Source organism: Gobius niger (genome assembly GCF_951799975.1).
Source record: "Gobius niger genome assembly, chromosome: 18".
Lineage (NCBI taxonomy): Eukaryota > Metazoa > Chordata > Actinopteri > Gobiiformes > Gobiidae > Gobius > Gobius niger.
In genome coordinates, this window is record NC_136869.1 from 19,220,040 (window position 1) to 19,243,117 (window position 23,078).

The 23,078-nt window shown below is 43.1% G+C and overlaps 1 protein-coding gene across 1 annotated transcript; it reads right to left on the minus strand.

Annotated features, from left to right (window-relative positions):
- Positions 1 to 127: 127 nt before the first annotated feature.
- Positions 128 to 22,108, minus strand: LOC306978044 (collectin-12-like). The gene is made up of 10 exons (XM_079576503.1): positions 21,892 to 22,108; positions 21,041 to 21,091; positions 5,218 to 5,340; positions 3,239 to 3,325; positions 1,899 to 2,942; positions 1,314 to 1,811; positions 1,114 to 1,250; positions 936 to 1,045; positions 634 to 779; positions 128 to 557 (listed from the first exon to the last, which is right to left on the minus strand). The coding sequence occupies exons 1-10, from the start codon at positions 21,896 to 21,898 to the stop codon at positions 535 to 537; spliced, it is 2,226 nt and encodes a 741-aa protein (XP_079432629.1). The 5' UTR covers positions 21,899 to 22,108; the 3' UTR covers positions 128 to 534.
- Positions 22,109 to 23,078: the final 970 nt, after the last annotated feature.

Here is a 23,078-nt window from a genome sequence, read left to right on the forward strand (position 1 = left end):
TAATGTTTGTAAAATGGTTTGTATTTGTAGACAGTTTGTAATTTTGTTGTAAATAGATCATTTAGATATATCATTTTCTTTTATGAAGTCATTATCACTAACTGTTTTTTTTTAGCACCTATTTTTACTAAATTTACACAGAAATGTAATACACAGCAATGTGTTTGTTGGATGAAATATTGATTCTCCAAAAGATTTAAAAACAAAAAAATACATTCAAATATTGAGACCTATGTAAAATACAGATATAAAATGTGTAAAGACTTTATAAAATCAACTGTCTTAATAGAATGACAGAATCTCATCTGTCCTTTGTTGACCCTCTGGAGAAGGATTTGCATGGACTTGCACCTTGGAGGAAATAAGGCATGAGACTTGTCTCAGACTTGAGGGACACTCGCTGCTGCAGCAATAAGGCTCTTGTTAAATGTGTCCCTCTTCTCTCTCCATACGGACTGTCCCTGCGCTGTGCCTGTGGTCCAGTGCCACATGTGGGAAGTTCATCTGCTTCCTGTAAGCAGCAGCACCTCAGCACTATCTTCCAGAGGAACTAGCTGCTGAAAGAAATGCAGTCAATAAGATTATTGTCAAACAAAAACAACACAAACATTGGAGGCGGTGTTAGACACTTACAGACTTCCATTTCTTTCTCACAAATATAGCTTATGAGGTCTTCACAGAAGAAATCATTCCACAGTGCATCATGTATGAGGCCAGCACAGTCTTCACCCATTTCATGTCCATGGCCCCAGTTGTCAGGCTGCCCGGGCTTCCATGACCTGTAGGAAAACAGTAGGGGGCGGTCATTCACCATGGTCACAGCCAAGAATCAACACTGATAGTTGAGTAACTTTAAAACATCTTAGGTTTGACATTCTTATGTAGAGAAACAATTAAAAAACAGTTGTTGAACGCATGTTTGTTTTATTACTGACCTGAATGATGGCTCAGTCCCATCCAGCCACTGCCAGACGCCCTCCACTTCTCTGTCAGTGAAGCCCATCCAGAAATAGCCCTTTCCAAGTATCTGGTCCTTTAGCCATTTCTAAAGACACACAACATTTTTCAGACTCTGTTTTTTTAATGTATCAAAGATATTATATTGTTACTGACCTGTTCTTCAGTGTCTCGGATCATTAACAAGGATGCAGACTTGAATTCACAGCTGGACTTTGCATCATCAAAAGTGTGCAGGTCTTTAGAGAAAAAGTAACACTTGTTCTTGTGGTTCACCCACTCGTCTGGACATCCTGCAAAGTACATCCATATGAGTGAGATGTAATGATGTAAATCCCATAATCATTGTAGTTTACCTGGAGCCGACAGTGAAGGAGCTACAGCCTCATCCTGTTGTGACACTGGGCCTGTAGATACAACTGGACCTCTGAAAGGGAGTCCTGGAGGTCCAGGTGGTCCCACTGGTCCCGGAGGTCCCACAGGTCCAGGTAAGCCCCGAGAGCCTTGCTCTCCAGGGGGCCCAGTAGCACCTCTGATCCCAGGTGGGCCTTGAGCGCCCTGAGGACCAGGCTGCCCATCTCTCCCCGGTAGACCAGCCGATCCTGGTTCTCCTTTTGAGCCAGGGGGACCTGCTCTACCCCCAGACCCCCGTGACCCCTTAGATCCTGGACTGCCTGGAACACCCAGAAGTCCCTTTGGCCCCGGCAGACCTGGAGGACCTGGAATACCCTGCTCTCCTCTGGGGCCTCGTAATCCTGCAACACCCTTTTCACCTCGTTCGCCTTTCTGCCCCGGCTGACCAGCAGGTCCTGTGGCTCCTTTGTCGCCCCTAGACCCTCTCGGACCAGGGGGGCCTAGTGGAAAACAAGTAGACAACAGGAAATAGTATCTTTTTTTTGGTAGATTCATAGACTTAGAAAGAGTAGGCTGGCATTTCTCACCCTGTAGAATGGTGAAGTTAGTGATGAGCTGTGAGTGCTTGCTGTCCACTAGTTTCATCTCCTCCATGACAATTGACAGACTGGTGACCTCTTTGTCCAAACGTGCTGCCAGCTCCTCCTGCTGTGACTTCAGGCCGGTGCTGTCTGTCCTCATGTCTGTCACACTGCTGTTGAGGTTGAGAAGGAAGTCTGTGTGGCGGTTCACAGTCTCAGAGCATGTGCGCAGATCATTCAGGTTGAGGTTAATGGAGCCCAGCAGCTGTGTGGTGAAGCTGATGTTTCCAGTAACTCTGTCCATGCTCTGCTCAGACTGGTCCAGCCTGGCCTCCAGTCGGTCAAATTTCTGAGAAGAAAAGTTTCCAAAGTCTCTGTGCTGGTCTAAGAGCTCTCTCAGAGACTGGTCATGAGCCTCAGCTTGAGAGCTGGTGTTCTGCAGCTGGTTGCTCATGTATGTGATTGTGGAGCCCAGCTCCTCCAGGCCGTCCTGATTGGCTTTCGACTGAGTCGAAGCATTATTGGCAACCACCTGCAGGTTTTCTACTTTGCTGCGCAGCCACTCTGCATCAGAGCGCGTCTGTCGTGCAATCTGCTCCAGTATCTGGAAATCACTGCGCATTTTGTGAATGGCCTGGCTGGTGTCGTCCACGGAGCGCTGCAGAGCAGAAATCAGCGCCCTCTGCTGGGCCTGGGTGATGTTGAGAGTGCTGATGCGCAGCACGTCCTCGTTCTGCTGCCTGACCCGTAGCTGCAGCTCAGTCTGCAGCTGGGCCGTGTCTCCCTGAAGTCCTTCCATCAGGCTGCTGTATGACTGCAGAGTGCCATTGACCCAGCGCACACTGGCACTGTTCCTGTCCACAGCCCCCTGCAGAGAGCCCTGGCTGCTCCGCAGCTCCTCACTAACGCTCTGCAGCAGCCTCAGCTGGGCCTGCTCACTGTGAAGGTGCTCCTGCACCACAGACAGCTGCCTCTGCACACTCCACACACTGCTCTTAAAAGCCTGGATCTCAGTTGAGGTATTGTCTGACTTTTCCCCCGTTTGATCATCTAAAAACAGACACATACCAACATGGATATAACTTCATACCATAATCCTAGTGCATGTGTAAAAAATAAATCATGACAAGTGTTTTTGTGAAGGCCAATTAACTAATCAAAGAAGAAGACAAACCTTTTGATGGATATTGAGTCATTCTAGTTAGTTGTGTTTTGTTAATCACCAAAATTATAATGGTATAATTTTGGTGTTAAAGTTTGACTATAAATCTTGACTTGCCTCATGTTTATTTAGAAACAGGGGCAACTCTGGTATAATGAACGACTGTAAACCAGGACAAACTTACCCAACTTCTTTAGGTCAGTCTCAACAGCAATAATCTTCCCTTCATAGTTTTCAATGCCCTCAGACACACTGTCCACTCTCTGAACCACTGCAACCAAAACAAGTAGGACAAAGGTTAGTGTCATCTCAGGCTCAATTCTTTAATAAGTGAGTGAGCACTGCCTGCAACCACAGACATGGTATATCACAGGGATAAGCAGTGGAAATACTAATAGATGGGTCTGCATGTGGCATGCCAATAATGTCCAATAATGTTGGAGCAGCTCGATGTAATCACCTGGATCACCTGGATATTTGCTTCATTTTCATTTTGTCATTGAGAAAGTTATGAAAAAAAGAGCAGCAGTGGAGCAGAAGAGGGGCTGTGTGGTCAGTGTGGCCCTGGGGGACAGGAAGAGACTGGGGGGTCTTTAGTAAACTGCCCCATCAAAAGAGGAGCCCATCAGGAGACAGACAGTGTGGCAGGGAGGCTCTTCACGCCCCCAAAGGCGACACTGGGGTTCATTTCCTCTGGAATGTGTCTGGGATTCCAGGGACTCAGCCCACAGTACCAGCAGGCTGGCTAGGGGACACGATCCACGAGTGAGCCCATATGGGCATCATGTTGGGAGGCTGTGTTTGGTGCTCCTACTCATACATCATTCACTAGCCCCCCTAAACAGGCAAATACATTACGAACAAAACTCACATTCTCATCCCCCTCACCTGTCTAAAATACGACCTTGTATCATTATGCAGAGAGTCTTCACCATGCATTAAAAATATACCACACCTGCACATACAAACCAAACTTATGGTAAAAGGAAGCGAGCTGAAAAAAAACATAATTTGAAAAGATTTTGGAGACATTCACACATCTAACAGGAGAATGAGTGAAACATTACATTTTTCGTGCAATTGTTAGTCGTTACTTCATACAATCGGCATTTTTTACACGTGTGGAGGCAAACCATAGTCAGATCAGGCGTTCCCGAGATGCAAAGGTCTAGAGTTCATTTTCAGCTGCAGTTCAGACAGATGCACTAACATAAACCAATGTAATATGTTGCTAAACAAAACATGAATGAATTGTTGTAAACATTAATTTCTATCCAAACTTGCTTCACTAGTTAGTCATAGCTGAATTTGTCGAGTCACCATTCCTGACTGGAGATGTTTATGGCTCCCCAGAATGACTTCATACAATGTGTAACTCTCTTGCACCAGCTGCATCCACACAAATCAATGCTTCTGTACTGTATTAGCACCAAGCAGGTTTACAACAAACTGCAATGGCCACAGCTGCTTTGACTTCACCCCATCTGAAACCCATTAGGCCTGCATGGAAGTGTACTGGACAAAGAGAGAAAGCAGACGTCTCCGCTAATACACTCTGGGATCACGGATAACCCCTGGATATGTTCACTTCATGCCATTTCCACAAAAGAAAATCCGAAAAGGACACAGGCCGGCGGCATGTGGCAGTGGTTAGTGAGATGGTGGAGGGACCATTCGGAGTTCAATTCAAGTCAATTTGCCTGACCAGGAAGTTCACGGAGGATGGGGGCTTTAGCCACAGGTGTGAGCTGCGGATGTGTTGCTAAAATAAACCCACGGCGAGGTTAAAGGAAGCCCCAGATCAGCTCATTTACAGAAAATGGGGGGGATTGACAGATGTTAGAACTAAAAGGGCAATACATCTCAATTACGCAGCAATGTGGACTTTACCGCGAGTGACAAAACCATACCCTTTATATTTGATTCATGACTTCTCTTAGAGATTCTAGATATGCAGGTGGAATCATACAATCGACATTTTCCATGAATCATTATTAAAATGACGAGAGATGCCTACAGGTGGCAGCGTGGTTAGCCATTTGACCTCAGCTAATATGATTCCCTGACCTATGTGCTCCCTACTTTCTTTCTAAATCTATTTAACATTTGAGAATCTCTAATTTACACAGAAAAAATATTGGAGGTGTACAAAAGGAGTCTTACCTTTGTATCCGAGCACAGCCACAGCAATAGTGAGGAGCAGGCAGAGAACGTAGAGCAGCGCAATGGAGGTCTTCAGTGCCCATTCATTCTTACACTTTGTGCACTGGGAGCCCTCCTGGATCCCTACAAAAAACAAACAAACACACATTTCAGATAGATTTATATGGAGAGAATGGGGGGAAAAAACAACAACAATTTGCATTTGGTATTTCATTTTGGTTAGTTGAAACCATAAAGAAGCAGGACATCTATTCCCACCGCAGCAGCAAATCTGACTATTTCTCTCCCTTAATCACAGAGTGGAATACTTTACCTGTTTTACTACTACTTTACCTATTGAGAAACTCCACTGAAGGCTTTTTTTTTTACTTGTCACTGCCCCATGCAAAACAAAAACAACTGAACAACAACAATTGAACCCATGATGCTGAGGTTGGAGCCCCCCAATGAACGTCCTTGCCCCTCACTTGTACATGCCTGTGTAGGTCTCGCCGCATGTTGACATCTTGACATTATGCAAGTAAGGCACATAGCGCAAGTCACAGCACACTATTTGTCTTAGAAGATTCCGGGGGTGTAATGCGCAGGCAGCATTTTGGTGTCCCACATCTGGATAAACAGTCCCCGAGTGGACATGAAAGGGTTCAGCGGATCCCCCCCCCCAGGCCCGGGCGATGAAGGGCCAGGGGACACGAAAACAAGCCCCCCGCTGGTTTGTTTACACTTAGCGACAGGCTGATTTCCCCGACTCACTCCTCACTCGGTGTCTGGTTACTGTCACGAGCACACACACAAGACGGATTTTTAATGCAAGTATAGTTTTTAAGGTGCAACAAATACACAGAGGAGCGTACTTCATCGACCTACTAATGCAACAAAATACAGAAATCAAGTGATAATTGTTACTTTCACACTAAATTAATAAAGAGTGGAGGTACGAGAAAGGATAACAGTGATGATACAAGCAGCTAAGTTTTGAAAGGATTAAAGAAAAAACCTTGAATATGAAACAAGTTTTGATTTGGGGCCCCAGAGTTTGAAAGCTCACCAATAAAATATAGGCCATAACAGTAAGTAATAAGTGAGTAAGTGATATTTAGGCTTATAAAGGCTCACAAAGGGCCCCAACCTGTGCAAAGTGTCCAACATGTGTGCTGGAGCCCCAACCCCTGGGCTATAATATACCTGACCAATCCGAGCAAGCTGTGGAAGCAACAGGAATCATGGAAACACACACTAAATCTACGGTGCGTTTCTCTTCTAAACGTAATCACTATCAAGTTATTATTCCGTCCACTGGTGGGACATTTGTCTTTTTCGCCAATATTTTCCATATCATCGCTGACAGATGAGCGGCGTTGGGCAGAGCTGACGGGAACACAGCTGCGTTTCATTTGAGATTCAGGAAGTGTGCGTATGGAAAGGTTCGAGGGGTTGTGTTTTTTTGAGGGGGGTGGGCCTACTTTTTTCACGCACCTGGAATAAAACACGTCTGGATGGGAGATCTGAGGGAAATTGTATTAAAAGGATAACACAGGATGCCTCGGGTGCCAAGTGTTGCCCCACTCATAGTTCAGATGGACGGCGGTGATGATGTAAGGCTGGTATAAATGAATAAGAAAAGTCGAGGGGAGGTTTAGATGCAAGCGTTAATTGTCTGACTTAGACAAAGGGAATTTTTAATGATTTGTGATGTATTCAGCAGGAAAGGTGGTCTCATTAGTAAGAGAGACAACCAACATGACAACAGGAGGGGCAATTAAGTGTTGAAATTGTTTAGAAAAATCAAACTTTAAATATTTTTGGGAATATATCGTTTTTCCGATTATTACGGCACCAAAGTTACAAAAAGTAGTATTTTGGGGGATATAAATACAGTTGGATGGATCTTTTCCAGTATACCTAAGATTCATATTCCTGCAAAAATTCACATTTTCAAAAAGTCAAAGTGATAAAAAACTGTGTGAATCTGTCCTAACTTATCACTGGTCCTACGTAGATGTTTGGCAGCCTTCATCCCTTGGCTGCCCAACAGCAGAGGGAGGAAAACACCAGCAGCTACATCGTTCCAAAACGGATGACTTTACTCTTAATTACATATGTTTGGCATTCTCAAATGAGTCTCTTTCTCCCGCCAAAATATATATTGACTTTACAAGTGCCCATGCCCGCAAGATATACATGCCATTAAAAACTCTGCATGTGGTGCTATACACGCTCACCACAAATAAAACATCAGAGGACGGAGGGGTATCACAGCTGTGCAAGGTACTCAAGTCTCTCCTCTCTATGTGCAGAGGCAGAGAAGAAGAAGAGGATTGTGGGAAGCCGGCCACAGTAAATGACTTCGTTTGCAAATCATTCATAACCAGTGAGTGTTTGAAGTGTCAGCTCATGCGCCTCGACAGCAGCTAGTTCATCTGAAAGTGCGGCTCCAACACAAACAAACTGACACGTGTTTGTAAATACAGTATGCAGCTCCAAAGTGAAGCCGGGGCAGACAGAGGGATTTTCCATTTCAACACAGTCATAGTCAGACATGGTGAGGTATAAAGCAGTAGTTTGTGCTCATGTGACATAATCATATTTAAAAAGCCCTTAATTTAACTCTGACTTACAGACACTTGGCCAGGCTAATATTGTCTGTGCAATTACAGACCTGTCTTCTTTTTCAGCACAAAGCATCAAGGAGCAATGGTTAGGACTCTCACCTTGCCATGAAGGCAAATAATAATAAGGTTCAACATGTGGATTTATTGACAAAATAATCCGTGGAGTTATATCGCCCCCTGCGCTTCATCTGAAATTATGACATCAAATCCTAGAGCGTCACGACAGCAACCTGAGTCCTGTGTCTCCATCAGACAGACTGGCCAAGAGCAGCTGTAATGTGTCGGGCTGAGTGTCGACACACCACTGGGCAGAGCGCCAGGGGCCGTGACCTCCGGCTCTTCACCTCTCACCGGGACGTCCCGCATGAGCGGCACACGCACAGAGAAGAGACAGGGGCTGGACAGGGGCTGCTGGGGGAACCTCTGGGAAAATAAGCGTATGTTATATTTGTGTCAATCACCACTGCTTTCCCCATTCATTATTCAGGGACTTAGCTGCTGTTGTTGGTGAAGATCATGAAATGAACTTAAGATAAATATAAAATTGAAAGCTTCTATAGAGTTGTTGCGGAGGTGTCTGAACTAACCCTACTCCCCAAACCCGTACTGATAAGCCTCATTTTATTATTTCAAGAGAAGAATTTCACTGAGGTTTGAACAAGCCACTGGTTTGGGATGGCAAACGCTGAAGCTGTTGGCCGTTAAAACATGTTTTTTTTCCACAACAGCACCACTCAGATTAAAATTGTTACTGATTCATCCAAAAACAGATTTAGCCACCACACGCAGACAATAACACTTTTACTGCCCTTAGCAAAACCAAAATGATCCAAAGCAAACAAGGAGTCCGTCCAAAAGAAAAGAGCGTTGTTTTAGCCGGACAGTGATACTTATACTGTTGCAGCGATCTTTGCCAAAACCTGACTACATCCTCCTCTTGTTCTCAATACAGCAGCTCATCTGAAATCTCAGCTCAATTAATACAATGTTAGTTTGTAGTAAATAGTGCTTGGATAGCCATAGTAACATGAAAAACACTGTTGCTTTGGTTGAGGTCATGGTAATTTGGATCTGGATCTGGACCTGGACCGTGCTTTGAAATCACTGCACACTTTTCCAGGAAGTGCAGATTTGTGTCACAAACGGAGTGAATTACAGCCGACGGCAAAGACAGGCTAATGTAAAAACTGGCACCCGAAGATCTCAGGGCTCTCAAAGGTTTATCTTACTGCCTAAAATGATAGAAACTAATGGACAGTTGGAGAAAGAGTTCAGAGTTAAAATTCTGATGAGTATTGTGGTAGTTGCTTTAATAAAAACCCCTCCTCCTTGTTCTTGAGAAGTAAGCAATCTTATTTAATCTTAGAACTTAATCATTTTGAAACAACAATTTAAAAGTTTGGGCATATTTACCGTGGTGCCATCTGTCTTTCATTACTCAAACAAAATGGGATTTTATAAAACCCTGCGACAGTGTAATATGGTGGGCATACATGTTTACAGTCAGGAGGAGGATAATAATAACTGAATGAATGACTCAGATTGGCCTTTCTCAATGGTTTGGCTCACTCTCAGCTCCAGGCGTGATTATCCCAGGACAGAAGACAACTATGTGCCAGATTTTGGTGGGAAACTCTGTAATGCTTTGTCGCATTACACAAGCCAGTGAAGTTATTATAAAATCATGGAGTTGACCCAGAAAAATGCGCTGGAGTAAGTAAGGAGAAGAAGGAGAAGATGAAGGAGAAGTAGGTAGAGGGTGGAGGAAAAGAGGGAGAAGAAGGAGAAGGAGAAGAAGGAGGAGAAGGTAGAGGGTGGAGGAAAAGAGGGAGAAGGAGGGGGAGAAGAGGAAAGAGGAGAAGGAGGAAAAGAAGAAGAAGGAGAAGAAGGAGAAGAAGAAGGAGGAGAAGGAGGAGAAGAAGGAGGAGAAGGAGAAGAAGGAGAAGAAGAAGGAGGAGAAGAAGGTAGAGGGTGGAGGAAAAGAGGGAGAAGGAGGGGGAGAAGAGGGAAGAGGAGGAGGAGAAGAAGTAAGTTTACTCAAGTACAAGATACTGTATATGGTGTGGCAAAATTGTAGTAATTCAATTTACTTTAACACTGTACGTAAATAGCTGCTTTGACGTCACTACTTAGCCCATCGACTTTTACTTGAATTGGATCAATAGCTGATCAGGACATCTGTACATTTGCTCAAGTAGTGAAATTAAGTACTTTGCTCACGACTGTGTAGCTGTATTTAAGTAAACATTTGCCAATTAATAAAGTCATGGGGGAAAGTACGAGTTGAGGAGCTGAGATCCTGCACAGTGTGTGGTCGGATTTACATAGATTTTTATTATTACAGCAGATTGGAAACACATGTCTGCTTTGCATGACGTACGTGGGCACAATGGCTGCGGTCGGACTAAACGAGGTACAAGTGAGAGAAGGAGTGACAACACGCCAGGAAGAGGAAAAACATGGATGAAGTGAGAGCTGTCAAACGAGCCATGAAATACTGCAACACCAACAAGATGACAGAGTGATATGGTCCAGTGAAATTAGCGGTGAGAGTTTTGCCGGATCCAGTCGTCTGATACTTTCTGGATAAACCAAAGGCAATATTGATCTAGGCGGAGCCCAACAACACTAAGTTTCAAGGTTATTGGTGAAAGATGAAGTAATGTTTCGCTACTCCAGACTAAAACAGAGAACACAGTGAAATGATAATAAATGCAGAATTGTGGGTAACACAGTCCCATCCCGGCCAATGCCCCACCGCCCCATCTCACCCCTCCCCCGGAGCCCACAGTGAGGCCCAGGGCGGCTCTGCTCAGCCTCACCACTGGCTGTACTTACACAAACAGCTCGTCTTTCCAGAAAACTACATCAACAATAGTGCGGGGATGGGATTCGGGGGCCCACAAAACTACTTTGGGTCTAGTTACAAAGCAAAACATCAGACCTCCATTACAGTGTGTGGCCTGCTATTGCGAATGACAGGCACATTAGCATCCAGAACTCGATAGGCTATGAGGTAAGTCTACACCCAAAGCAAAAAGGATCAAAGTGCTGGACTAGGTCAAGAGAAAAACTTTGGAAACAAGGATGAAAAAAATGTATATCACTAATTTAGTGTTAAGCCTGATTCGTTTGATATTTTTGACTGCCATTTACTAACTTAAGAGTTCAGTTTACAAGCTAAATCTAACAAATATAATTTCCAATATGTCTGTAAGCTCCTGCAAATTAAAAACCATGACCATTTGCTCTGATTTAGTGAAGCAAAAATGAAGAAAGTACTTTTTTTTTTCTATCACAAAAATGTCAATACATCCCATAGCTTATTATTCGTCAATGATTTAGTTAGATCATTAGAATGGTCCCAGCAGACAGAGCACAAAGACCCACAGTCTGCTTCAGGTGCTGCATAAGCATAAACGCACTGACCCCCAGCATCACAGGACTGGCCTGTTCTTCAAACAAAAGCAAACATCCGAACGTCACTGCTCAGAAATCACCTCAAATAAAGATGTGCATGTTCCCTTTTAGGAGCAGCTGCAACAATAAACTGTACTATGAATCTGTGGTTCCAACATGCTTTGCTACAGGCCCCCCCTTATACCTGCGTATATGTTGTTTGAGTGTTTAAGTCCTTTCCAGTCATGTGTGATGTTTTTTGCCATTTAATTTGCCCAAATAATACTGTATATCTTATATGACCTGACCCTCCAGCCAGAAATGCTCTGGGCCCCACTGCAGGGGATGTGATCTCAGATGGAGGGCAAAACACAATAAAAATGGGAAAGAGATATAGACACGTGTTCATTGTTGTGAATCAGGCCCCCGGGTTCTTTAAAATGTATACATGCCATCTTAAAAATGAATATTTAAAAGTTAGATTATTTCTTAAATCTTGCATCAGGTTAAGAGATGAAAAAAATAATCCTGAATTGAACATATATCGGCCACAGTCAGTACTGTAAATTACAGCAGTACAGAAAGATGTGATGGTCAGTCAGACTTGATGGCTTCTGTGCTCAGGTGGTTGACGTGTGGGTAACGTTCCTAAAACATTATGGTGATCCTCAGCGAGCCGCTCTGTGATCTTCGGGTTCCCAGCATTATCATTAACAGTAGCTTTGGGAGAACATGCAGTGCCTGGAAGTTTGCCCGTGGTCTGAGGAGTCAGGTGGTGAAAAACCAAAGGGCAGAGTTACGTGCGTGGCTATGTGAAGTACACAATGTGCAAAGGTGCAGACTCGGTGACAGAGTGAACCTTTTCAGTCCAGAATGAAAAAGCTCTCCTCCTCTTGATTAAAGTTCAGGTGCACAAGAATCTACTGTGGAAACATCCGTGTCATGGTAGTGTTGATCCGTCAAGCCAGTTGAGAGCTGAGCAGTGAGTGATGGGCTGATTTTTGGGCTCTGACAATGGAAACACAAATGAAGCACGGCGGCCGGGCTTCCTCCTGGGTGGCGCGTTGGCTACAGAGGCGGCTCTGCGTGCGTGTGCGCCACAGGAAGCATCTCTAAAACCAGACAGACACGTGGGCCGGGAGACAGTAAACACTTACTCACAACCGTAATTAACACTGTTGCTTTTAATGAGGAACACGAACACTGCCATTTTCTAATCTGCTTTGGAAGGTCAGTAGAGAAGACGGTCATTTTTCTTAATGATTTCTGGATAATGTTAAGTGACAGACACCTATAGGGTAAATATGACTGAACGCACTTCCTTTTCACTTTAACCTTGGAATTTATAACTTACAATATTGCATGTGTCTATAAAATACCTCATGGATGAGTCAGTATGACGTATAACAGAGTCTGGGCAGGTGTTTTGAGAGAAGAGTGAGAGGGACAGGGACTAAATATGCAGGACTACTGAAACTGTATTGGGTTTGTTTTTGTTGGAGAAATCCCTGGAAGGGTCTGGATCTTCCACTCTTTTGTTGCAAACTTTCACAAAGCAAAGGTCACGCGCACAACGAAGCCGAACTATTGCCCCGTTTCGAACTCTTTTTTGCCAAACAGTTTGTTACCACTCGAGCGCGGAAACAGTGAACATATGGCGTCCCTGGAAAGAAAAGTCAGCTATGCATGTCTGAAACCCAATCAACTGTGGGATCTTTTGGAACGACAACACACATGAACTCGAATGATCCTTCTCCACAACATGTCTAATTGACGACAGTGCGAGCATGACGGGCTTCAAAAGGTGCCAGAGAGAACCCAAAGAAGAGCGAATTCCCTCTGTCTGCTCTCCTAACCACACACGGAAAATGTGCTGGCCATTACGCAACTGACAGGCCTTTGGACCTGCTATGCCTAGACTCCCACTATTTCGCGAAACCAGGAAGCAGTGGGTTGATCTTGGCAATGTGCTTGAATGTTTTTTTTTTTTCCCTCCAACTTTTTCATTAACATCTTCCAAAGCATGAATAGCAGTTTTTTTAAAGTTATATTGCAGACCGTAAAGCGGAGTAACTTAGAATCCCCACTTCGGTTGTTAAAAGGAGCTTGTGTGTCCGACTTGCGGAGGTTGTGTTGGATTAAGTTCGAAGTGTGTGTCCGCTGGAGACTTGTGATGTAGTGCGTGTTATGTGAAAAGCACGCAGGTGTTTTGGAACAGCTCGGCTTTGCCTTGTGAGGTTTATGATCCGATTACTAAATGCAGAGTGTGTGTGTGCCTAGACCTCGGATTGTTGCGTTTGCACCCACAGCTATGGTGGAGGCTACTCCGGCCATTACAGTGGTAGAATTGAGTGTTCCACGAATGAGAGCTGTCAAGGCTGCAAACCGCTATGGCAATACAGGAGCCATTTGTGTGAAAGATATACAGTGCTAAAACGCAAATGTCATTTCTACCATTAAATCCAATATCTTGTGGGTAAAGTTAAAGAATTTCTTTCTATGGTATTTTCTTTAACCCAACCAACAAACCCCCAACTTGAGCAAACATTGACACATGAAAAGAGTAAATAGTTCTTAAAGCAGAACTAAGTATCTCGTAGAGGCCACTGCAGGTTTCGTAGCATGTATCGTTTTTTTTTTTACTCACTAATTTAATTGAGTAAATACAACGCCGACAGAAAAGATAAAGGGAAACAGGGATATTGTATATTGTGCCACAACCCAATTACACAATGGAGTTCATTTTTTTCACTCAAACTTGGCTGTAAATACTGCTAAAGTGGCGCTAGCCCGCTGTTAGCTTCTTCTTTGTGATATCATTAGTGTGTACTGCGCCTCCGACCCGGAGCAGGGAAAGTTAAAAGGGTGTTTTTCTGGCCAGAGACACCAGGGGGAGATGAAAGACCCCCCCAATCATCCCATCAACACTTGTATTATCCCCAGAGGGACTACGCAAAGGATTTATTATGGTAAACAAGTTACTTAGTTCTGCTTTAAAGATATTGAAGACTTGGACTCAAGGCTTCCTCTGTATGAACTGATGACTTGACTTGGACTCGTTCCCGAATACTTGAGAGTGACTTAGGCATAAAAAAGGCCCCTGACAAGTGACAACAACACAATTGTGAAGTCTAGATTGAGAGATTTTTTCAGAATAAGACTATGATTTGTCATGGACTTGTAGGTCACAAGAAAAACATGACTTATAACACTGACGAGTGGAAAACGGGCTTTGATGCGTTTCCTTTCACAAACCCTGACAGACTAATGCTCACTACCGCCACATGTGTTTTTCTGGCTTTCCTCAAATAAAAAAAAGATGTCTGCTTTTTACATTATGAGGCACATTCTTCATTCTATTATGCTTTTAATGAAGGTGTAGCGCAGACATACAGTAGAGGAGAAGGCAGGAGTTACACTTGCAAAAGCTTTTCAAAAATCAAATCAAATAAAAAAACAAAACAACTGACAATAGCTAGCTGTGCACGTGTTTGAGTACCTCATACATAGACCGAGATGTCTATAAATAAAGTGACAAAGAAGTGTTTTTAATGGCATGGTACCTCTAACAGTAACCTCAACGTATAACTTAAGATCCACTGCTGATCATGATGTACTGACCTGGCCTCGAGATGCAAATAATCTTTAATATAATAGAATTCAAACAGGAGGGAGGTGCTGTCCAACATCTATGCGCGTCATTGCAACAATTCATTCAGATTAAAACTGTTCTAGGTAAAACAAACAAAAGATTTGAGTTTCAACTTTATGGTAGAAGCATAACTTGATGATATTTCTCCTACAGACAAGGTCTTCATTTTAACAGCATTTTCAAATTAAAACCTCAGCACATGTGTGACAATAAGAGAAATGAGAACTTTTGACAAATAGCAGGACTAATGCGCCTTTACAGTGATGAATAGCGGCGCAAAGGTATAGTTGATTTGAGTGTAAATAGTACCAGATGGATGCTTTTCCAATGCTTTCATATTTTTCCCTTACACCTTGTTTCACTTCCTCCACACACTCCCCTCTCGTCTCCAGGGAAACCACAGCCTTTTGCTCCCATCACTCAGCCATCTTTTCAGTGTTATCTGTCTCCTGTCTGTCTGTCTATGAGTGTAAGAGTCTCCCTAACCAGATAAGACGACCTGTTCCAAACAGCAGTGTTAACATAAAAAAAACTGTAGTAAGCATGCTTCCTAACAAGTGCAAATGCCTCAGAAAATACTTTCGCCTTTGAAAGTGCTCTCAGGATCATGATAAAGAATTTTCAAGACTAACTAAGGGTTAAAACTGGACATAAACAGGAATACATTTAGCTAAACTTGTCATCTTTAGGTGAACTAACTCAAAGAAGCCCCAGAACATGAATAATTGTGCTAAAAAACAAAATACTATAACACAAACATGGCTCTGTTATTTACTATACAGTATAAATTCTCCATTCATACTGTACTCCCCATTCCCTCAGGCACATTAATTTCTTCCCTACTGTCAAACATGCGTTCGGGGGGTGATTTCTAAGACTCCCTTAAGCTATCTTGGCTGACCGCCCGACTTACTCCATGTATCCAGAGTCTGACACAGCTCCCACTGAGCACAAAATCAAGGTGGGATTGACAGGCGCAGACTAGAGTTTGTGTATCTGTTCATTTTCTTGAGGAGACAGCACAGTGCTTCCAAATCCAGCAGCTATGGAGGAAGAAGACAATTTTCAAGGGCAGCCAATTGCTAGTTCAAAAGCCAAGTCACAAAAAGCAATTTGCAATGGCCACTAATTTCATTTTTTTGTTTATATAATTCAGTCACTGGATTTGATGCGCGTCTTTCCTCCGCAGAGCAACTGGTCTAGCCAAATGAGAAATCCAACGCCCATGAAGCAGTGCAAGACTGTCTACACAGGGTTGGTCAGGTTGCTAGTCGTAAGGAAACCGCTGAGCAAGCAAGAAACGATGTCTTAGAGGAATATAGTGAAAACAATCTAACTTAAAAGTGATGATAGATGGAACAAAATATCAATCCCATTCAAACACCTCCAGTGAACCTTTCCCAGTCACTCATAAAACAGTCAAAAAGCATTTTCAGGTTTCTCTTGTAAAATTGTCAAAATACGGGGATCAAAGACAGCTGTTAAATAAATGAATGAAACAAAGTGGAGCGTTTTGGACTTAGGAGTGAGGGGCGGGGGGCAGTGCGCTACAGCTGGGTGCTTCCATAAAACAGGTGACTTCCTAAGTGCTTTCCCATCTCTGTCTGCTCCGACCAACAGGTGTGTGACCTACTGCACATTCAGGTCAGGTTTACGCTGCAGATCCCTGTGTGCAATGCAGCAACCGCTTCCAGAACTTAAATGCACCGGCCTGGGCCTTTTTAGTCCTGACATCAGAAGCCCCCAGCTGGTTTCATTTGAACATTTAGCATCAAGGGTTTGAAACTAGCAAACATTAATAAGGACTGAATTGGAAAGCCCAATGCAGGGAAATATTCCTTTAAAGCCAAAAGCATAATAAAGTAGTTTGCCAATGATGAGCAGAACATGCTCAGATATCAAATGCTATTTGATCAGCGTTTTTTCAACTTTCTCCCAAGACAGGTTTTCTGCTGAAAGGATTCCAGCTAAACCATTTAAAACATCACATTGAGTACATTGGTACAAATTGTATCAAGCTCATCGGATGTGGCTATGATGGTAGTTTTGTTTTGTTTTTCTTGTTTGATCAAGGTACACGTCATAATATTACATTTCCAAGCTCCCTCAAAGCACTTATTAGATCATGTACAATCTATTCACATGAGTACTGACCTTATACAATGAGATTTATAAAAATGCTAAGAAAAAAAAGCAACAAATCCTCAAAGTACAAGTCAACTGCCCTGACTAATCTCACATGACGGTGCTCATGTTCGCAGTATTGCCGGTAATGAGGATGGATGAAGTGCGAGCTGATGTCTCATTACACTTGGAGCAGAAGGTGCTGCTGCAGCTCTTTCAGAGACTCCTGGACCAAACCGAGCCGAGCCGCCCTGCTGACACAGCTGGCTCCGTACGCTCCAACAGTGAGCTCTGATCCAGGAATGTTCTCGGCTGCGATGGAGAAAGCATAACAAGTGCAGGAAATATATTAGCGCACTCTGGTTCCTCCGCAGCCACAAGTCTCTGATCCACATGTGGGAACCGGAGGGCCACTCCAGACACCAGGACTGGCCCCAAAACATCCCACTCTCCGCTGCAATCAGGGCCTGTTATTTCATGGCTGGCCCTGTCTCCAACCTGGAACCAACGTGAATTACTTCCATTTCAAAGGATCCCAGAGTCCCACACAGCTCCCCCCACAAAAGATCGGACTGGAAATCCTCCCATGCAAACTCTTCTTACCGACCAAGCTCTTATTAGCTCCGTATGGTGCTCACAATATTGTTATATTTTTAATTCTAACGACCCACATGTGCACATACAAGTCTCACAGGATTCATCCACAAACTGTCACTGTAACTCTTCAAACATTTCAACATCAGTGTTCATTTCGTTGACTAAAATATTTAGTCTTAATTTTAGTCAAAGTGATATTTTTGACGACTAAAATTAATAAATTAAAGGTTTTTCATGAGACTAAAACTATGACTTAAATGTCCAGATATTTTTGTCGACTAAAATAAGACTAAATAAAAATGAAAGGGAGAGACTAAAATCATCCAAACTTCTATTGTCCGTCTGAAAGAGCCTCAGATCATGTAAATTCTCTGCCAAAGGATCAGCTCTGAGCTTTGTTCATGTGGAGCAGCTCCATGAAGCAGAGGAACACGATTAAATATGATTATAATGAATATTATCAAAGCAAAGTCGACTAAATTCGTCTTAAATTTAGTCGACTAAATTTACTTGCAATTTTAGTCGACTAAAACTAGACTAAAATTGAAGATTTTTTTCTGACTAAAACTAGACTAAAATCGAATTACATTTTCGTCAAAAGACTAAGACTAAAACTAAATTAAAATATGTTGTCAAAATTAACACTGTTCAACATCAAAATGTGCAGATGCTCATGAGAAATCTGAAACACAGACACACTTCGACACTTCTACCACCACCACGCATTCTCATTTTGTCAAATCAATAAGCGCCCCGTGTAGCCACTAGTTGATTGCCCAATTTTAACATAAGACTATGCAACACATAATAGCTTGGAAGGAAAGACAAATCCAGTTTCTTATAAGGTGTACACTCCTGACAGTTTAGAGTAGACGAAAACATGTTTAAATGTTATTGTTTGTAGATTTAATGACCCACTGAAGCCCTTGCTATTACTTGAGAAAAGCTAAACATTTGGACGACCGTGACCTAGTGCCTGAACCATAAGATTTGGTGCTGTTTCATGGATGCTGCAGCATTGTGAAACGCAGAACAGCATTTCCACAAATATGTGCTCATATCTTACAGCGAATGTATTAGCTTTGTTGCTGTTGGCTTAGAGTGTGGCCCCGAGTTCACAACATCTAAGGAGTTTAAGCTCTAAAAGTATTTCACTGAACTAACAAAGGGCTTGATGTGCTTGTAGTATTTTGTCCAACTTCGGCTCTTTCTGCCTGTTTTGACAATAGTGTTTAACGGCTGTCAAAGAGCCGGGCCAAAGCAAAGGTAGATTTATTTTTGAATCAGATATTTCAACCCCCCCAGAAAAATAAATATGTTAACCTTGAACGCTGTGGAAGTCATTCCGGCTTGGTTTCAACTTGGCGAGGACCGAGATGGGATTACCATATGAACCAGCTCAGCACATGCATGCAGCTGTATTGGACACTTTTACAATATAGAGAGCAGGCAAAAGGGTGGCGCTGTGTTGAGATGTTTTGGCACATTCTAGTCCAGTGATATTCCACCTGATTACTGTTGGGTGTTTAAAGCATTTGTTTTATGCCATGTTAACGCCTTTATAGCCTGCAGCCGATAGCAGTGTTCAATTTTACGACTATTGCTGTGTTTATGCCCGAGTGTATTCACTTTAAAGCTTAGCGTCTTTATTAAGCTCTGTGACTGATGCCCGAAATTGTTCACAGATTTCCCCATCACCGCTAAGAACTACCCACGTGTCACATGGGACAACTGAAAAAGAAAGAAAGAAAGAAAGCAAAACACACAGAGGACATAATTGTTTGTGTCCCCTGAGCCAAAACATTACGGGGCTAATCGTGAAAAAACTCTGTGTATAGTAAAAGAAGTGGTCCCTGTAAACAACTGCAGTGCATGAGTCAGTTCTTTTACCTCCCCCAACAAAATCAAAATGTCAAAAGTTCATCTGTGCGGAGTTAAAAGTGCATTGGACCGGGCTGTCGTCCCTGTGTTTTATGAAGAGTTTTTGCACGCGCCCGCGGAGTAAGACAAACAGGATGGCCCCTCTCGGATGACCCGCATGAAAGAGACTGTTTCCTGACACAGTGTGAGTGCGTCTCATCCACCTCCACGGACCGAACCCGACTGTGAGCCAGAGAGTCATTCTGCAGCCACGGGCCAACACAGCGCACAGTCCCAGATCAATGTAGAGTAACAGCGAGCGGCCGTCTCCTAGGAGAGCACTAAAAATAATAATAATAAAGTGTTTGAGGGTGTAACTAGCTGATGCCATTCGGAGCTATTTTTAAATTCAAGCCAAATGAGACTCATTGCCAAACTCCATGACCACATGTTCTTTTTCTCTATAGCTTTTGCCTTACGGATAAACCGATAGGGCTGCATGACTTTCTGTATTAATTGCAACAGTGATTAGATTTGCGATCAATCAAGTTATTATGAGAAAACTGCAAATCATATGCCTTCTGATATAGATTTGGTTTATGAATTGTCCATCCTTTCATAATTCCCCTGGTAAGCAAAAAGTTCTTAGTAATTCAGGCATTGTGGATCTGTATATAAAGGACATGCTACCCACCACGGCTTTGTAAACAACCCTCCTCCGACACGGGGCTCATCCATTGAAGTCAAATCCTGCTTTGGAAAGAGCTCCAACCATCTGTGATATGGATTGGCCGTATTCTTCTTGACAGGACAGAAGCCACACACAAAAATGCCTTTTCCTTGTTGTAAAGAAAATTGCAAAACAACCTAAACTAATAGGACCGTTGGCTTAAACATTCTCATACTTTGTAGAACTGTGTTGAATTATTGTCAGCTGAATGTTTTGCAAGTTGCCAAAGTAGAAAACACTTAAAATGCAATTTGATGCTCTTCCTCAGACAGCCATCAAATTGAGCTGATTTTATGGCACCATGTAAAAGGTGGCGATGGGCATTACAGTGCGTGTAAAGCCAAACCACACTGATATCTCCCCTAGCCAAGGCGAGGCATTCCCAAAAGCACCTCCAGATCTTTCCATTTTGCAATTTTCCTTATCATTTGGTCTTGCCCGGTTCACTGCGGTGCAAGTCTACAGGAAAAATATCTAAACACGTCTCATACCACACAAGCAGATACCCATACATTCAACTGTAAACAGCCATGTGTCATCTACAGCACGCTACTCCCACACCACAACACAAACGCACATTTCTCTGAGATTACAACTCGGGTCAAGACACATTTTTGAGGTCCAGGGTACGCTTTTGTGAGTCAGTATGTTGAACTAACACGATTCAAGTGGGTAAGTAGAATGAGAAGTGCGCTGGACCCCACAAAACGCCAACCATATTCAAGTTCACCTCAGTTTTATCCTGCACACGGGGAATATTCGGACATAGGGGAATAAGCTGAGTGTAACATTCAAGTATAGACTATGTCACAACTGTGCTATATGTGTTAAATTGTGTCTTTTACTCACCGAATCTCTTGTAACCAAAGGATTGTACTTCCTCCTCGTCTGCAAAGTCGTCTGTATGACATAATCAGAGGCATATGATATTAACATAGGTCTGCAAATTAACCAAGTTTATGGAGAGAAACAGAGATGTGAATTATAATAATAATAGTGTGTTATACAGTAGTGGACAATCAGGCGTTATATAATTTTTGTGTTTTGTTCATTTACGTTTGTTGAACAGAACTTTTCTCAATTACCGGCTTGTGGTTCTTCCTCTATCATAACATGCACAACATAACAAATTCACAAGGGTAATTTGTCTAGAAAGCAGGGTTTCACAAGAGGATCAGAGTGAATGTGAGCTCCAGTCTGTGTGTGGAGATTGGAGGGCTACAGGCTGCGGTTCCTCTGGGTTGTTGACAGTAAACCCTAATTACCCTCTGCTACACACACTAGGCTATACTGTGGACTAGAGAGCAGGACAAGGAGAACATCGGGGTAATAGTGAACAGATGGGGCATGGAGAGTGGTGGGGCCGGGACAGTAGGAGAACAGATAAGAGGGATGAGACAAGGAGGGATGAGCTTGTCTAAATGGAGGGTTAGTGATAGTCCATGCCATGACTAACGTGAATGAAGCCATGCATTTCAAAAGTTATTTGTGCAGAGACTGCAGAGCAGAAGAATAAGTTATTTAAAATGCTGCCAGAATCGAGATCCAAAAGACAGGTGTCTACTATAACTGAAATTAATGCCACAGAAGAAAACAGGCTACTTGAAATACTTATGGCACTTGTAGAGACAGAATCCAGGGTCAGATTATTAGAAGCAGTGGTTAACTGAGTGTGCATCAACATCTCATATACCACTTACCTTTCATGGCGTTGTATAACTTGTGGGTAGTATGAGCAAAGATGACCACTGTCACTTTCTGCACATCTCAGCATTGAAAGAAAGTTGTAAACTTATGTCCCAAGTGAAAATTGCAAGCATTTCACTATGTCCTCCTAATCTTTCGTCCTTAAATCCTACCGTGTGAGTTCTCCGGTGGCCGTGGGTCTGTGGAGGGTTCTGAGGATGTGATCGGACTGGAGCCTTGTCCAGCGGTGTTGAACTGAAGGAGGAGGGCTGGCTGCTCACAGCTGTATGAGGGCCAAACGTAGAGGCGTGGGAAGGGGTGGTAGCTCCACCCAGTGGTGGGAAAATGAACTGATGTGGAACACTGCTTTACTTTGGTCTGGCCTATGCAACTCATACCGAGGATCTTTGAAATACACTTAAATGATCCTCCTCCAGGCATCAATAACTTCTCCCTCATTTTTAGCAGGTCTTTAATTTGTAGCCTAGATCAATATAATGTAACTTTACATATTGTTTCTATTGTAACCCACACAACAAAAAGGTTCTTCGTTGATTTGCTCTGTGTCTTTAGGACACACATCCATTTAAGTGAGCCAGGCCAGGGTAGGACGAGTCAAATCATTGCTACTGCAGTTCAATGGACTGTCAATGGTACAGATCAAGTATTGAACATTAAACCTGTTGAATGAATGAAAACAGCTCAGACTCTGTCTTCTTCTTTCGGCTTAATGGCAGACTGCTAGACAAAGTAAGGCGCATGCCGCCACAAATCGTGTTACTCTATGCGTTTGAGAATGTTAATCTATTATGGATATCAATCCAGATTCACATAAAAAAAAAAAAAAGCTCTCCGGACAGTTTTTTTTAACTGTTCCAGTTCATTTTCCCACCACTGGGTGCCTTTATACTATGATGAATGATTAGCTTCTATTTCCCTAAACTGACAGAAATCGAAATATCCCCTGCAAGGGCACTTTTTGCCAGCTTGTCAGGTACCTCATTCCCTTCAACCCCCACATGTGATGAAAACTGAACATATGGGCGGTCGATTACCGCTGCAGATTCAACAGCAACATATAAGTAGATCTCCGTGAACCGTGAGACCAGACCAGACTGCAGACTACGCAGGTCAGCCGCAGTATCTCAGTATCTAACCACCATCCAAAGGCTTCACTTCTACAACCCACTGCGAGCTGCCA

What these genes read in the sequence shown, in the direction of transcription:
- LOC306978044 (XM_079576503.1), bottom strand. An exon ending in CTTTGGTTACAAGAGATTCG is followed by an intron (nt 5,341 to 21,040) that starts GTGAGTAAAAGA and finishes TGTTTTTTGTAG; the next exon opens with GGATCCAGGAGGGCTCCCAG. An exon ending in TAACTTCACCATTCTACAGG is followed by an intron (nt 1,812 to 1,898) that starts GTGAGAAATGCC and finishes GTTTTCCACTAG; the next exon opens with GCCCCCCTGGTCCGAGAGGG.